General features: G+C 52.9%; 2 protein-coding genes across 2 annotated transcripts; both read right to left on the bottom strand.

Moving 5' to 3' along the window:
- Positions 1–5,108: 5,108 nt before the first annotated feature.
- On the bottom strand, positions 5,109–5,871 carry HRG_01502 (kinase; the record flags this gene model as incomplete). Its single annotated transcript, XM_044859973.1, has 4 exons — positions 5,109–5,295; positions 5,380–5,656; positions 5,736–5,738; positions 5,799–5,871. 4 exons carry the CDS (start codon positions 5,869–5,871, stop codon positions 5,109–5,111), a joined length of 540 nt encoding a protein of 179 aa, XP_044726373.1.
- A 3,177-nt stretch (positions 5,872–9,048) lies between these two features.
- Positions 9,049–14,187, bottom strand: HRG_01501 (reverse transcriptase (RNA-dependent DNA polymerase) domain-containing protein; the record flags this gene model as incomplete). Its single annotated transcript, XM_044859972.1, has 6 exons — positions 9,049–10,727; positions 10,794–11,244; positions 11,296–12,568; positions 12,641–13,056; positions 13,147–13,884; positions 14,044–14,187. The coding sequence occupies 6 exons, from the start codon at positions 14,185–14,187 to the stop codon at positions 9,049–9,051; spliced, it is 4,701 nt and encodes a 1,566-aa protein (XP_044726372.1).
- Between the last annotated feature and the right edge of the window lie 3,022 nt (positions 14,188–17,209).

Raw genomic sequence — 17,209 nt, 5'->3', positions numbered from 1 at the left:
AAGTGTCCGTGGCTATCCTCTGCAGCCAGCCTTCCCGAAGTCCATCCAGCATTTCATCGGCTCTAAGGCGCTCAGTGTCGGAGCCTGGTGCCCGTCAGCGGGTCGTCCAGGCGCGTGGCGATTGCCACAATGGTCAACCCTTGGTTTTGTCCGGTCAGAGTTCTCTCGCTCTCTCGCTAACGCTGCTGTCGCAGTCCATGCCTCAGTAACCAGACGATGGAAATAGCGCAGGAGCGGCGGCAGGGAAAAACCCTCGAAGGAATCAGAGGCTGTCGTGCAGCTTGCCTTCACGCAGAAAAACCTGCGCAACCAGCCACCGTTGTTTAGAATGGCGGGCATTCCAATACCCACAGCTCCTTGGTTCCGAAGGAAGCTGTGAGGTCCGAGTGGACGTGTTGTCGAGACCGGCTTTGCAGAGGAATATGAACTCTCCTAAGGTCTTCCCCTGTGCTGTTAGGGCCACGATGGACCCGGGCAGCAAAAGCGCGGTCGGGTGGCCTGCAAATTCGGCCCCCTGTTAGCGAGCCACTAACAGCTCTTCCGGGGGAAGAATTTTTACAGAGGAGAGTTGTATAGCTCCGTCTGTGAATCGGTTCGATTCGTCTGTCGGGTAAATAAATCCCTCATTACCCCTCAGCCCGATCTGACATGTGACTCGTGCCGCTGCCGTAAACTTGTCAAAATTTCTACCTGTAGCGTGGCGCCCTGCCCCAATATTACTTGGGTGCGACGTTACCAGCAATACCACATTAAAAAAGGATACGTTTCATGGAAATCCGGGCGAAGGATGAAGTATGTAGAAAGAAATGAGGGCGGGGCTTTGATTTTCCGTCGGATCGGGATGGGTTCTCGGAGTTCCATAGCCGTCTTAATGTTAAGAGCAGAACGCTCATTCACAATGATGCTTGCTGCCTAGCAGGCTGACACGGCAGCAGCACCATTGCTTTTTCTATCGACGTATGTAACAGAGATAAACTTCTATTCTTTAGATAGAAATTAAAAGTTATCCAGTCCCTGATCTATGCGCCAGCTTTTGCTCATCCTCCTTAAGACAGGGTTCTCGAACCAAAGCAGGCAACGTAGCAGTAGTGTCACGTCCAACGGCTACGCGATAGTTGTTGTGCCAACTATCGCAGGGGTCCGTGCACGGCGAACATAAAAACACCGTATACCGTGTGTGCATTCGTTTCTTCCCCTTTGTTCTTTAGATAATTCTCAGATTACTCTCATCAGTCAATTGGCCTCTTCGTGGTGTACTCTTCTTCTTGATCGTTGTGGAAACCTCCCTGATGTGACGCCAATTACGTGACAAGTAGTTTATTACACTAGCTAGCCTATAGATCCAGAGCCTCTACCCGTTACCAATATAGGAAAAACCCGGTGGTCCGGGAGGAAGACCTATATACAACCTTCTCATCTGCCTCGGCCCGCGGGTGGCCGTTGTCGCGATGTTAAGCATGATCGGTCGCAGCCGCCAGCCTGGTGCAGGTGGGGGACCTCCGTCCCAAACTGAGCCGGGGCTTAAGGTCCCGTAGGCGCATTATACCCGAATAGCCGTCAACCCGCGTGCGGCGCGACGGAGAACTCTATCCCGCTTATATCTCCTTTCTCAGGAATTTCTTCTCGCTGGTGTTCGGTCAGTCGCCCACGGGGCGCGATTGACGCCATTGGGGCTACCGTGTTCTCTCTTTCTACTCTCCATCCGCTCGTGGGGCAGACCAGCTTCTTGCGAGATCTGCTGCTACCTTGTAGTGGGGTATCGGCCGAAAGTTGAGAAACAATCGGACGAGGGATGGGGCTGTGTCGGGTCGCATAAGAAGCGCGCGGAGGTCGGCGTCAGTGCGGAGGGCGGCTGGGAGGAGCCTGCGGTTGTCAGCTTGTAGGGGGCAGCGGAGGAAGACGTGAAACACTGTTTCTTCCCCGACACCGCACCGGCAGAGGGGTGTCGTCGCGCTGGACACGTTCTTATGATAGAGAAAGCTGTTAAGACCTATCTTCCCCGTCCGGAGCTGGATAAGCGTGGAGCTCTCGTGACCAAAGCAGGCAAGAGTCGATATCTTTTGGATTGGCATGGTCGTCCTTCGAGAGAGGACTCAGGGATGGACGAGAAACTGATGAGCCCGAAGCGACTAGATATTCAGGGCATGCGGGCTGGGTGATACCACCTGAAAGTCTGGGTCGTCTGGATGCCTATTCTCGGTGTCCCATGACCCGTGCTCCACGACCAGCGTCTTCTGCACGGCGTTTTTGACCCTCTGCAGTTCGGTTCCGTCTCTGCACCAAATCTTGACAAGTTCTGCATTCCGCACATCTTTCGCGACTGCCGCGCATCTCCATGCTTCATAGCCCCCCTTTGCCCTCATTTCGCCCTCAATGGCTCGCCGGATCTGACTTTGTGCTCTGCCTCTATTCTGGTCTTCGACTCGTGACTTGTCGATTGTGCAGTAGAGTGTATGGCTGAACGAACGTAATGACGTCCGTGTTTATGCGCAGCATATGTCGCTGGTAGATTCGAAGGTGCTCATCGGGCAACACCCGCATACAAGGCTCAAGAGCTGTTGTTGACCGACTTTGTTGCGGTATTAACGCTTCGAGCTGCTCGAATCTGTCTGAGCTCCTCCTTTGTGTGCTGAAGCTCTTCTCGCGAATCCTTGCTCTCACGACCAAACTCCTCGCGCGAATCCTTGCTTTGAAGCTGGAGCTCTCGGATCAAGCTTTCCTGGGCGCGAATGGTGTCGCCCTGTTCGTGTATCGCATTCTTCAATCTTCCAATCTCACCGCCCATTTTTCCCAACACCTCCAGCACCCTCTGGAGCATCGCTTTGCCCGTATCGCCATTGCGTGTCTTCGTGCAGCTCGACGACCAGTCCCCAGCATGGGGCTACCGGGGACATGCCATTAGAATTCATGTGGCTAAGACCCTCGATCTAGGGATAGAACGCATACCGCAGATTGTCCGGGTGAAAACTGGATGGGCTATACGAGGCTCAGACTGAGAGGCGAGGGACCTGCTTGTGGAAAAGCAGGTCGACTGGGCGGTGTGCCTCGGAGCCGTGGCTGTCCTGCATGATCGCTTGCGATCATATAGATGCAGAAACGTGAACAGCACCACCTGCTTGGTTAGCAAAACCTCGAAATCGAGGAGCCATCATGTATTAGCAGGTGTATCGCAATATGTAGAAAATAGTAGACACCATCTTATCCTTTCGACGTCTTGATATCATTAATAGACTTGTCAAATGCTTCGATGATTGGCCTATAAGTCCCTGCACATAGAAATGGGCACCCCCCTGTTTTGGGCACCCCAAAAAAATCACGACCATTTTCAACACCATTAATTCAATCCCTTCTCACTGCCCACCACCGTGCACTACGATACAATCGTCACCTATTTCTGAAACCTCAGCTTCGGTTTCATCAGATTCTTCATTCTCAGCTGCGTTCACCTCCTCCTGCGCCCGTCGTATTGCCTCAATATTGGCGAACCTCGAATTCGGGCTCGTGACCACCCTCTTCCTTTTTCGGCTTGACGGCCGCCAATTGTGTTTCCAGTGCCTGAATCTGCAATTGAGCTTTTGCTAAAAGGCCATCCTTCTCGTCAAACCCTTTTTGTGATCTTCCTGAACAGCAATCTCTTCGTGGGCACGTCGTCGTCTAGCTGGTTGAATTGAACTACCTGAACCTTCAGATCTTGCGAGCGCCTCGGGGTCGACCACGCAATCTGGGATGTGTCTGATTGCCAGTCACTGGTGGGTAAGTGGCTATTGAATGCATTGGCCACATTTTTCGCGTTCTTTTGCGTCTGTTGCTGTTCTCCAGCAGAAGAGGGCTCAAAGTGGCTTCGCCATCGACACCGGCCACAAACCCGTCGCTTTCCAGCCACCCTTGATGTTTGACACAGTGAGCGCTTGCTCGCGTGCTTTCTGGTAGCAGGAAAGAAAGTTTTGCTTGCCGACTGGGCTTGAATCGGTCAGGAGGCTGAGAAATCCGACCTGTTTGCGGTAGTAGTGCTTAAGAGCGAGAAGACAGACAAATCGAGCGGTTGCAGCACATGAGAGGTATGGGGAGGTAAGAAAGAAGGTGAATCTGATGCTGGTAGCATAGATACATGAAGTCAACCGTCTCGTGACTTCCGTGGCCGTCCAATACTAGCAGTCTTCGCTCCGAAGGGTCGGGTGGCTGGGTTCTTGGAATGAACACCTTTTCGAGCCACTCCACCGCAGTTTGGTCCGAAGTCCAGCCGTTCTTTGTCGCAGTGAATTGCCAGTCACTAAAAGTACTGAGATCTTCTGGGAACCACTGTTGCTGGACCGATTTGCCCTTGAAAATGACGAGTGGAGGGAGGAAGGTGCCGGCAGCGGACACGCACTCGATGAACGACGTCCAGACCCGAGAACCAGGCGTCTTCTTTTGTACAGATCGTTTTTCAGCACTGCCAACGACCAGGCCATTCTCCCCAAGTCCTTCCATGATGCCTGCTTCATCCATGTTGTACCTGTTCTCCGGCTTAATAGCCAGAATCTCGGGAAGGAAGAAATTGTTGAACCAAGGCCGAATTACCTCGGTAGAAGCGCCGTTGACACGCGCAGAGTCTCTGTGATGGCACTTCTGGGTCCGAACTGCAGGATTTCGTCTTAAAAATGCTTGCATCCAGTGTTTTCCGAGCGGTGTGTGGTCTCCTTTGACGGCGAGCATGCGCTGCGCGAACTGCCTGATCTGCGAGTGAGTGGGAGGAAGGCCCAAGGCGTCCTGAATGAGAATCCATTCGGTAAGTTGCTTTTCCTGTGTCTGAAAGCCTCTGAAGAGCAGAAAATGCATCCTTTCTGCATTCGTGACCATGCATGCGATTGTAAAGAGTTGCCTCAGGACGCCCCAATCGCGAGCAGCCTTCTTGGCGGATCCGCCATTGGCGATTGCCTCAAGGGCGCTGTGAATGTCAGACTCTGTATATTTCATCAGTAGTGGCTTGAAGACACATGCGTCAATTTTTAGCAGATTGGATGCGTTTCCGCGGTGAAATTTGCTGTTGAAGTTGACGCAGCCGTTTAGGTTGGGCACCCATCTTGGGTGCCCAAAACAGGGGGGTGCCCATTTCTATGTGCAGGGACTTAGAGAATCTCAGGATCCTTCGGTGTCCCGACCAAGAGCCCGTCCCTGTAAGGGAACAAGATCCCCCGCAAGTCTTTGCAAAGAGGCTTGACACAGTCGAACTCCGGTTGCGGAAATTCCTCCAAGATGTCCTCAAATCCATCAACGTGCATATGCCCTCGTTTGGCGCTCGCAATCTCTCGATAGCTGCCAGTGTACCACTTAGTCAACAGACTTGGCGTAGGCTGCTCCTTCTGGTTGCGCAGTAATTCCCAACCTCGACGACCACACAGCCAGAGGAGCACATAGAAGAACGACTCTAGACCGTGCCGGTAAATGTGAGAGATCCCTTGCAGAACCTCAATTGCCATGAACTCCATCGTGCCAGTGCGACAGCGCGCCCCGCTGCGCCCGCTGCCCAGCTCCTTGGCAAGGTCCAAGTCGATCAGCATGCCCATGTGGCCAGTCGTTTTGCGGTCGGTTATGATAATGTTGTTCTCGGACACGTCTCGGTGCAGGACGTTGCCTTTGAGGTGTAGGGACCTGTGTGCCTTGATGGCGTCGCAAACTTATTACCCAGGCCATTTAATCAGGCCATTTATCAGGCCACAGGACCATGAAAATTCCAGAACTTTGTCCGTTATTGCCAGCTTTTGGAACCAATGGTCTTGTCCCAGGAGTGTCAGTCTGGACTCTGGAGGCGGGCTTACAACCGCAGGCAGTGCGGTAAGGCTCCAAAACGTGATCTCTTCGACCGAACAGATCCTGGCGTAGACAAGGCATTTAGCACCGCAAAAGTGGCTCAAGTTCGCCTAAAAATGGCAGTGAAAGGCATCTAACCTAAAGAGGAGGCTATTAAGAAGGAGACACAAAAGGTTCAGCGGTAGCAGAATGCTGCGGAGCAAAAGCTCTCGTTCTAGAGAAGAGGAGACAAAGAGAGGCGGAAATAGAAAGAAAACGAACGGTAACGGAAGCCAGGAAACAAAAGAAGGAGACAAACCGTCATCCTAGGCAAGAGCTGAAGCTTCTCAATCCGGAAATGCCACATAAGCCGCGATATGCTCGCGGGCTACAACATGTGTCTAAGCCCGGGACTGCCCCCGATGCCGCCGCCGCCGCAGCAAGGAACCGAGTGCGGCCCACTAGTCCCGAGACGAACCCGCCCAAGAAGACGACGAGTGGCCGCCCGATGGCCTCCTGGGCCTCGACCACCCAGCCCGCGTCAAGGCCGGCATTAACCGCGAAGGCCAGCACGTGCGGCTGCTGCCGGCGGGCGAGAACCGCGGCGCCGGCTCCATGTGGCGCGGAATCTGCCTCGATCTGGGCCCTCGACAGCCTGACGGACGCGCAGTTCCGTAATGAGGTAGAAAAGTCGTATACTCATAAGGTGGCTAAGAACGGTAACAAGCAGAATATTGGCAATGTCTTATATATATGTGCGCCTCGATCGCGCGTTTGGCCGTACCTTCTGCATCGTGCCGCCTTTCATCCTTAGGCTAGAGCCGCAGACATGTACATACATAGGTACATGGGCACGGCCTTGCAGGTCTGGTGATAGGTCGCCTAAGAAAAGTTGCTCCTCCATCGGCTTCCGTTGTCACACTCTCCAACGCCACCTTGCCAGTCCAACTCTCAGCATGGTCAAAGGCAACAAAGGTACCATCCCCCACCCCTCTTTCGGTAACACCCCTCTTTCGGTAGCGTAATTGAAAAAAGCTCCACCAAAAGTCTACCATTTCACTTACACCAATTCCAGCGAACTTTGAATATACTCGCAAGCCGTTACCTGGAGCAGATAGAGAATTGACTGATTTCTACTTTTCGGGAGTTAAATATTTTTACAGGGCGCTCTGGTCTGTGTGAACGTTGCACGCGAAATTCCCATTCAGCCGCGTAATCTTCCTCTCCCTCCCTCAGATGATTATTGTCGAGAAGAAGGTCCGAACGAGTTGAGGTCTCTAGGTCTCTCTAGGTAATACAGCTTGAAACCAGGTAAGAAGGGAAGTCTGCAGACTGTTCTTTCTTCTTCCTAGACCACTGAGGGGTCCGGAGGATCTCCTATTCGAACGGGGACCTTTTGAGGAGTCCGGCATAACTATTACTGGCTCGGGGACCTCGAGAGACTGAACTATCTATCTAATAGCTAGAAGAACTATTTGATCGGGGAGATGGAGCTGATGTTGCTGACGTAGATGACTTACGTGGCCTTCAGTAAGTGGCAAGAAGTGCCCTCTTTCTGATAGAATGTATACTATACCTGAAAACGGGATATCAACTTGGGAGAAGCTTGGAGGGATACAAAGGGGCTGTTTGGACGGGAAAAGGGCAACCGGGGGCAGAGCAATCAACACATGCATTCTCGCATACCATCTGATCATATGATACTCGACCTTCGAAAAGTCCCTTTATCCACTTCTATGCCCACTTTTGCTCTCATCTTCGCGAGACCGTTTTCCCAACGGCCCAGAAATACGATGCGCATCGTGCAGATGGCGCTCGATATTTGTCGTTCCCTTCGCTGCAAAGCTTGGGGGTCCTTGGGGCGATTTCTTGACCAAACAGGTCCCGCATACCCACAGCCTATTGTCCCCATTGTCTTGATGCTCAATGTCAAACCCAAAGCGCCAAATCCACGACTTGAGCTTGCCGGCGCGTTGGGATATGGTATAGCCGCAAAAGTGCTGCCATGGAAATATTTCCCATTCTCGACTGCCTTGAGGGCCTGCAGAAGGCAAAGAATCGAGAGAGTCGCCCATCTAAGAGAAGAGTGGGATGATATGAGAGGCGTTACAAACATCCCGATTCTGGCACCATGATTGAGTCACTTTCCCCCTTTGTCATGAACGCGTAGTCAGACACGAGCGCGCCGAATTCATAACAGCAAGGGACCCTTGTCACAATGGATGATTGGCCCAATTGTCAATCTGCCCCTGAGCTGCTGATGCTTTGGCTTGAGTGATTTCATAATCCACACTGGTCAACTACCCTACACATTTTTTCACCGTCAACAGCAATTCCGTCAATCAACGCGAGATCGAATTGAATTGCCGGCTTAATCAGCCGACGAAGGATTGCGTTGATTGAGTTGCCAGTTGCTCAACTGAATTAAGCAACCGGTTGCCAGGATTGAGTGGTTTGCCAGCCTGTACACGAACGAATTATGTCGCGGATCTGGTCACGATGGAGACTTCATCTCTAGGATTTAAAGTTCTAAGACCTAGATTATAGATACGCGTCTGTTTCGTGCATATGTTGTGACATATTGGTCGCGACCGCTTAAAAGCAAAAGCGATTCTTTTAAGAAAATTTCCCGTAACGAGTGGCTTAAGATGCTGGTTAATTAAGGCTTAAACCAAACTACCCTATATACTTTATTCTGCGCCTAATGGCATATTTTTTTCTTTTTAGACGCCTCCGTGGTCAGCACTAGCTTTTAGAAACTCGCAAGTCTCGCGCTTAAGGTGTCTGATATCTAAAGGCATCTCTCCGGTATATATATCGTCGTAGGTTATTGTCAGAACCAGAGGTTCTAGGTGATCCCAAAATAGGAAAGGCACGACTGTGATGCAGTGGATCAATCGTATTAGGGAAGGCCGGCCTCTTAGGCTTGTAGAGATGTGTGTATTGCGTGTGTGTGTGTGTGTGTATATATGTGTGTCCCACTCAGGGGCGCCCCCGGGGCCCCTTTTTGGGGTCTCTCAGGCTCTTTTGCAATGAGTCATCTTCTTATCTCCCTATCGCACGTGACCCCTGCTCCCGTTGTTCTGACACACCCCCCCAGCTAAGCTCGCAACGCGAGGGAAGCTGGCCCAATTCCTTCAACGGGCTCAAATAGCTTAAATACGGGGTCTTTGCCAAAGTTTCAACAATCGGGGCGGAACAGTCAGATATTCCGGTCGGGTCCAGCTCAACAGCTCGCGGTGGTGCAGCGACTGTAGCGGGTGCGTCTGGTGTTGAGGTTCAAATCGAGGGCTCTTCAGCCCGAATTTGGGTTGATTTCGCCTCTTGTTCTGCGTCATCCTCATCCCATCGTGCGTGTAGTTGCTCTTGGAGCTCGGCTTCGTCGGCTTCGGGTAGGACTCGCGCTTTGAATTGCTCGGTGATGTCCTCTAGACCGATTTGGACCACAAATGCGTCGAATCTGTCGCCTTGAAGCGCCTTGGTGAGGCCATCCGCCATCAGCTCTGCGCTCGGTGTGTATAGTACGTCGATCGTGCCGTTCGACACCTCTTGGCGAAGCCAATGGTTATGAATGTCGACGTGACGAAGGCGTGTTTGTAGCGCGGCGATCTCGGCGGTGACGAGGCGTATGGTCTGGACGTTGTCACACTGGATTTGTATGCTCGAGGCGTCGAGGGAGACCTGGAGCTCTTCGATAAGCCGGCTCACGTAGATCGACTCTTTTGCGGCTTGTGACAGAGCAAGAAGCTCGGCTTCCGTGGTGGAAGTGGTGACAGTGTCTTGCTTGTTCGCTCGCCATCCGATGAGGCCTCCAAAGAGCTTCATCGCATAGGCTTGAGAACTTTTGCGGTCTGCGGTATTGTCAGCAAAGGAAGCATCACTCGCCACCTCGAAGTCGTTGCCACCCCCCAGGCAAAGAGCCAGGTTCTTGGTCTCTAGCAGGTACATGATGGCTCGATCTGCTGCTCTGTGGTGGAGCGGGCCAGGGTTGACGTTGAATTGAGCGAGCTTTGAAGCTATAAACGCAATGTCTGGCCGCGTGATGACGGCTGAGTATAGCACGGATCCCACCTTCACCAGGTAGCTGTTGATCTCAGCGTAGGTGGCGATCTTGTTGTATTTGAGGAGCTCCTCTGGGCCCATTGGGGTCTTGAATACTCGCCTGCTAGTCGCAAGGTGGGCGATCTTCTCGATGTAGGAAGCTTGAGACAGCCAAATGAGTCCCTTTTTCCGGTCTCGGATAATTTCAATGCCAAGGAACCATTGCAGCTCGTTGCCACCTGTCAGCTTGTATCTTGTTTCTAGCTGTGCGGCTAGGGCTTGCGCCCTAGAGGTGTTTTCCTTCTGGAAGGCAAATACGATGTCATCCACGTAGAAAAAGACAAAGATGCCGTTGAGGGTAAGGCAGCAAGGCTCGTGTGGGACCCGCCTGAAGCCAAGTTTCGTGAGTGTGCTTGTTAACTCGCGGTGCCACAGTAGAGGAGACTTTCTTAACCCGTAGAGAGCTTTTTGTAGTTGCAGGACGATGCCGCGCTTCTTATGCCCCGGTGGCATTTTCATGAACACCTGGTCATCAAGTTTAGCATTGACGAACGCGTTGACCGCGTCGTATTGAATCAGCTCGAGGTCGAAGCGTGCCGCGATTGTCATCAGCGTTCTGAAGCTTCTTCCAGCGAGGGTGGCTGCGTAGGTGTCTTGCCCATTTCGGAGCTGTTGATCACCTCGTACCACGAGTCTTGCTTTGCATTTGAGGAGCCTACCGTGCTTATCGAACTTGTAGATGTAAACCCACATGCAGTCCAGCACTTGGGCACCCTGGGGCACATTGCCAAAGGACATTTCTGCCCATGAGTTCATTTGCTTATGACTCGCCAGGTGGTCCCTCTCTGCTTCCTCGAATAGCCAACGGAACGTGTGGTCTCTCAAGTTGTGATGCGCCTTTGGAGGTGGCGGCAGGTCTTTGCGGTTGAGTTGCTTCTTGAAGGTCATTCTTTGGAGCCAGGCTCGATCTCGCGGCTTGTTGCCTGAGCTTTTCAGCATCGGGCTTGCGATTGTTCCTGCCATAAAGGCGGAAGCCCAGGGCTCTCTCATGGGAGCTGCTCTCGTAGGAGTTGCCTGGGAGGCGGTTTGTGTTCCGAGGCCTTGTGAGGGCACACGGTGTCTGGTGGGGATTCCAAACGCGGCGTTTTGCGGCTCCTGTGTCAGGTCTCTGATCACAGTGCTTGAAGGCGGCTCCTGCGTGAACGCAGTGCTTGAATCGTCGAGCCCATTTTCAGGGTCTCGCGAAGGCGACTCCTGCGTGATAGCAGTGCCAAGCGGTTCCCGGGCCGAAGCCTCGGTCCAGGGCGGTTCCCGGGCTAACGCCACGGTCCATACCTCTTCGAGACTATTTCCAAGACCTCGAGAGGGCGGCTCCTGCGCGAACGCAGTGCTAGAAGGCGGCTCCTGCGTGAACGCAGTGCTAGAAGGCGGCTCCTGCGCGAACGCAGTGCTAGTAGGCGGCTCCTGTGTCATGTCTCTGATCACAGTGCTTGAATCAACGAGTCCGTTTCCAGGATCTCGCGATAAAGGCTTGTTCCACACGTGGCTGGCTTGTTGGATCGACGCCGCGAGCAGGGCGACCGGGGGAGTCTGTGGCGGCGTTGGCAGCAGCTCGAAGCATGCTGTTGTGTATTGTCCATCACTCTTCCCGCTGGCTGGCTTTCTTTCAAGCTCTTGCACCTGCTCGTCGTTGGCATCGTCGTTGAGCTCGAAGAGCGGCTCGTCTGGGGCCTGTGTGGATGTGAGCGAAGGAATCTCTTCTTCTTCGGGCAGGGTGATTTGTCTTAGGGCTTCTGCGAGCTCTCCGAGGTCTGCGTCTTTGACATCTTGGGCTAGCGTCTGGAATGTTCCATCAAACAGCTGCCTTTCATCGAACATCACGTCTCTCGTCGAGATCACCTTGTTCTCTGTGGGAACCCAGACTCTGTACACGTTCGAAGACGTATAGCCGACTAGATAGCCTATCCAGGCTCGTGGGTTGAGCTTCTTCAAGCGCTCTGCTTTCTTTTGGGCGGTTGTAGTCATCGCGAAGGCCTTGCAGCCATACGCGCGGAGATGCTCCAGCGGAGGCTTCTTGCCTGTGACGTTCTCGTAGGGAGATTTCCATTTCTGGCCGCTTTTTGGCGTGCGGTTGTTGAGGTAGACTGCGGCTCTGTAGATCTCTCTCCACAATTGAGTAGGCAATTCTCCTCTCATCGCGCGGGCTTTGTCTTTGATCACACCCCCCGAGCGCTCGGCCCCTCCGTTCTGCGCTTGCGTGTAGGGAGCTGAGGGCTCGACCTTAAGAAGCTTCTGCAAGAGGAAGTTTGTGACTGCCGGCTTCTGGGAGGTTAGCTCATTATCACACTCAATCACCTTAACGGAGAACCCATATTGGTGTCGGAGGTAATCAATGGCATGGCCTAAAGAGGCGTTGATCGTCTCTGCTCTGCGGTCTTGAAGGTAGTAGTCCCAAGCGAAGCCTGTAGCCCTGTCAGTGATCAACATCATCGAATTGTAGTCTTGTTGATCAGGCTCGAGATCGTGGAAGTCGACTGCCAGACGCTCGCCTGGTGGCGGCGTTTCTCGTGGCTCCCTTCGAATTTGTCGTTTCAATTTGGCCGTGCCGCAGTCATCACATCCTGTGGTGGTGATGCCTTTGATGCGGACGCCTCTTGAGCAGTTGACAAGGTGCTCCAGGGTTCTTGGACCTGGATGCCCAAGGCGGAGATGCCAGAGCTCTGCGGTCGCGGTCTGTGGGTGGCGTTTGGTGATGGACCTGAATTTGTTGCGTCGGGTGAAGAACGCTCTCCTTGACACATCGTAAGGAATGTGCTCCAGCACGAATTGCCCATGCTCTTCTCGGACGAAGGCGAGGATGCGTCTATCGGCTGTTCGAAGGCATGATCGCTGGCCGGGAGATTCGTCCCACCAAATGCCCTGCATTTTTAGGTGTTTGTAGGAGATGAGGTTGCAGGCAAAGTTTTCACAGTAGGCGGCGTCGGTTAAACGTAGCAAGCGAGGTCCTCTAGGGCCCTCGACTTCCACATCCACGTCGCCATAGCCTTGGATTGGCACCTTGCTTTCTCCTGCCCAAAGGAAGTCTCCAGGGGTTGCTCTTCTAAAGCGGGTAAAGCGAGAAATTTCGTTAAAGATGTCGATGGTAGACCCGGAGTCAAGCAGGGCGGAGTGGCATAGAGGGTAGTCATCAACGGCAAAGACTGCCTTTGTGTCTGCTCGAGCGATGAAGAAAGAAGCTAGAGAGCACTTTCCTATCGCTCTTACGAGTCAATCCTGATCCTCATGCTTCTCTCCGTCTCTGCGTTGCTCTTGTCGCTTCCCCTTTACTCTTCTGACCTCTTCTGCGATGCACTCGTCTTTGAGGTTTTCCTTGATTGTGTCCGAGGGCTTCCACCACTCGGCAGCTCTATCCGGGAAGATCCCCCAGCAAAAGTCAAGGCGGTGGCCGGGCTGTTCGCACAAACGACAGTATTTTTCTCCCTTGTCGTCTGTGGTCTTCGATCTGGGCCTCTTGCCACCCCTTCCTCGCTGGTGGTTTCCACGGGCGTTGAAGGTCGGGCCAAAAGCTCCTCGTTTAATGATAGAGGGGCCCGAATTGTTGTAAATGTACGCGAGGAAGAGATCCTTTAGCGTGTGGATTGTAAAGTTAGGTTGGTCTTGGGGATTCGTGATGGTAATCGTGTCGACCCAATGGGGGAAATGTGGTCTGACGACCCTAAGGAAGTCTCGTAGCCAGATTTCCTCGTTAAGAGCCTCGGGGAGTCCTCCCTCGAGTCCCTCGTTAATAGCTTTAATCCATATGTCGGACCAATTGGTCCAGTTGCGAGGCGGCTTTACGGTCGGGGTAATAGCCTTCTCGTACTTCTGGTGAAGGGTTCTCCTCACCTCCTTCTCGGACCCTTTTGCATGAATGTTAAGAAGCTCGTACCACTGCTTTATGGACTGGTTCGCCTTGCAGCATGTTCTGTGGTATGTCTTGCATATAGTCTTGGCGACCCAGCTGCGTAGGTCTCGAATGCCTTCCTGTTGCTGCTCGAACAGGCGGAGGTCTGACTGGTAGATCGTATATTCGAACTGCTTCTCTCGAAGACGGCGATCTCTCTCCGCTACGGAGGCTGGCCTCGTAGTAGAAGCGAAAACGGTAGCTGATGCCGTTTCCGTTGAGGTAGTGGCGGCAGATGCAGCGGGACTTTCTTCTGTTATAGTTGGAGCCGGAGCGGGGTCAAGAGTCACCCTCTCGGGCCTCTTCATGAGATCCTTCTTGCCGTCGATCCATTCCCAGAGCTCCCGGTCGATGGCTTTCGCCTCGAAGTTGCTCTGCCAGTTGATCCAGTCGTACGGAGTGTTGAGGAAGACCGAGTCCTCTTTATGGGACATTGCTAGAGTTCGGGTCGAGTTCGGCTTGTATTCGGGTTCTTCTCGAGTCGATCTCGAGTGGCTATCGGGTTGCTTCCGTATGGAGGGAGCAGTGGTGTTTTTCTGTTGTTGTGGTTGTAGGCTTGAAATGCCTCTTCCGTGGCTCTTTTTGGCTGGAAAGAGACTGAGACTCTTAATTGTCAGAACCAGAGGTTCTAGGTGATCCCAAAATAGGAAAGTGTCGGTGAAATGTTATGTCAATACACATCGGAATAAGGGGGTCACACAGCTAGGTTCAAGATGCATGTTCTCTCTCTAAAGGGGCAGTCTGAAGGGGCTATTTATACAAGAGGTCTTAGGGCCTTCTGGGGACCTCCTGAGTAAGGAGCTTTACTGGCTGTGTCCACGCATAAAGGGGTAGCCTTCCTTACTCAGGAAGTCTTCATGCGTTCCTGCTACATAGGCCAGGGATCCCTTCTCCAGGTCCCTCCCCAACGTGGCAGCCCTGGTCCGCCGACAGAAAGGCACGACTGTGATGCAGTGGATCAATCGTATTAGGGAAGGCCGGCCTCTTAGGCTTGTAGAGATGTGTGTATTGCGTGTGTGTGTGTGTGTGTATATATGTGTGTCCCACTCAGGGGCGCCCCCGGGGCCCCTTTTTGGGGTCTCTCAGGCTCTTTTGCAATGAGTCATCTTCTTATCTCCCTATCGCACGTGACCCCTGCTCCCGTTGTTCTGACAGTTATTGAGAAACCGACAGCCTAAAAGTCAGGTAGATAGAGATCACCTTTACTATGCTTGCCGGTTATAGTACACCTGCTCCACTTTATGGCTTAGACTAATAGTGTAACCGTTAGTTTAGGATCTTTAAACCGAACCGCCGGTCCGGTCTGCCTATCACGAACCGGACCGCCGGTTCGACCCGAAAAACCCAAACCGCACTATTAGTCCGCGGACTAATAGTGCAAACCGCGGTTCGGACTAATAGTCTCCGAAACCGGTTACACTATTAAGAGTCCTGCTTAAAGATCACAAGGGGGGTCAAGGCCTGGCCCGTAGCAGAGACGCATTCGACTATTGTAGTCCAACAACGCGATCCAAGCCGCTTCTTGATAGTCTCTTTCTTCTCTGAGCTCCCTAGCACAAGGCCGTTGCAGCCGAGGCCCTCGAGGATGCCCGTCTCGTCCATATTGAAGCGTAATTCCGGTGGAATTGCCTGTATTACCGGCAGCTTAAGCAATTGGAACCACTCCTCGATCCGGGCCATAGAGGCACCGTTAATTCGAGCAGAATCAAGAGATTTACCTTTAATCGTCCTGACCTCTGGATTCCGGGCTAAAAAGCCCGATACCCAGTGTTTTCCGAGTGGGCGGGGGTCTCCACCAGCTTGGATGACGCGTCCGGCAAATTCCTTAAGCTGATAGTGCGTTGGAGGGAGCCCAAGGGCGGCTTGGGCAAGAACCCAATCTCGAAGGTGTTTCTCTTGCTCTCGACTAAGCCTCTGATATAGCTCTTGTGCCTCTTTCATCGGTTGGCCTCCTTTAAGGCGCGCTTGAATGGTTGTCCTTGGAACCCCCTACTTTCGACTAGCCTGTAGCTGAGGCATCCCATTTTGAATAGCTTGGAGAGCTTCTTGTAGCTTATCTTCGGTATATATAGAAAGCTGAGGCATTGCTGATGCTAATGATATTTATTTTATAATTTTGGGATAAAAGATGCACGAGAAAACGCGGTTGCAATGTGTAATCTTGGTCGGCGCGATGTTATTGTGGAGGTGCCCAAAGGGGGGGGTGCCCAAAGGTGGGGAGCCAATAGAGGCGCGGGGGTCCGCGCCTTTAAAGTCGGCGCGGACGTCCGCGCCTGTTATGTAAGCCCGGCTGGCCATTGTGGGCGCCGCGAACAGCGCCCGCCGCGACCGCGCTGGCGCGCCAGTTTTACTGCACATATCTCCCGCACATCGGCAAAAGTACTCAACGGCCACAGCGTCAATTTGAGTGTCAATCGACTCAAATTTTTTAATCTAGAATTGCTGTGGTTTCCAACTGTGGCGCACTTATACAGACCGGTCCTAGCAGACGACTTATATGCGGGAATAGTTTGCCTGCTGTTCCTCCGAGTCTCTCTCGCAGTCAGCCCATATACCTGCAGTACCTCTTTCTCGTGAGAAAGGCTGCGCTTGCATTTCCTCGGCCACCCGGGCATCTAACCGCTCTTCTTCTGCCTTATCCCAATCAAGGTATGCCATCATCTCTTCCTTGGTCCATTTCCTCGAGCCGCAGCTCCTTGACATTTGCTTCCAGTCGAGGCACCAGTCATATTCAGTCTTGCTGTAGCGCAATGGCAAGCCCATTGCCTTTCGGTATGCCTGGTTGGTCTTGAGATTGCCGCGAGGCTGTGCTCTATACCAAGAGTCTCTTGCCCTGACATACCTCTGATAGATGGCTCGTGGGTCATCATATCGTAGATTCTCCGTAGTCTCTGTAGCTTCTGCAATTCCTGTCGAGACTGCAGCAATTGTAGACACCGTAGAGACTGTAGTGACTGCAACCGTGATTGTCTCCATGACTGCTGCAGTCTGTGCAGTCTCTGAAATTGCTACTGCTTGTGCAGTCTGTGCAGTCTGTGCAGTCGCTGCAATTGCTGCCGTCTCTGCAGTCTCTGCCGCCCGTGCCTCTGCCCGCTGCAGTATGTCGCTATAGCGTAAAGGACAATTGCGAGATGTCATGATGTGCCCTTTCTGGTGGCATTTGCTGCATGTAGGTGGCGCCTTTGGCCGTAGAACTGGCTCTATGGCTTCAAATGCACTTGGCTCGCGCTGTGTGGATGACTGTGTTATCCTCGATGTGGCGACAAGTTGGTCCAATCGCCGACGAGGCTCTATGAGGACCTGACCAATCTCTTTGGTATCCCGTCGAAGGCGCCAATGCGTATGAAAATGTTGTGGCCGGAGTGGCAGATCTTCCTCTATGAGCGGCTGTAATGTGTGCGCACAAGGGAGACCGTGAGACTTGGTGAAGCTGCCTGTGCAAGCAGGGATGTCTTT

The sequence above is a fragment of the Hirsutella rhossiliensis genome (assembly GCF_020360975.1).
Source record: "Hirsutella rhossiliensis strain HR02 chromosome Unknown scaffold00001, whole genome shotgun sequence".
NCBI lineage: Eukaryota > Fungi > Ascomycota > Sordariomycetes > Hypocreales > Ophiocordycipitaceae > Hirsutella > Hirsutella rhossiliensis.
Note: the sequence above shows the minus strand (reverse complement) of the source record. Positions and strands in the feature narration are given on the sequence as shown.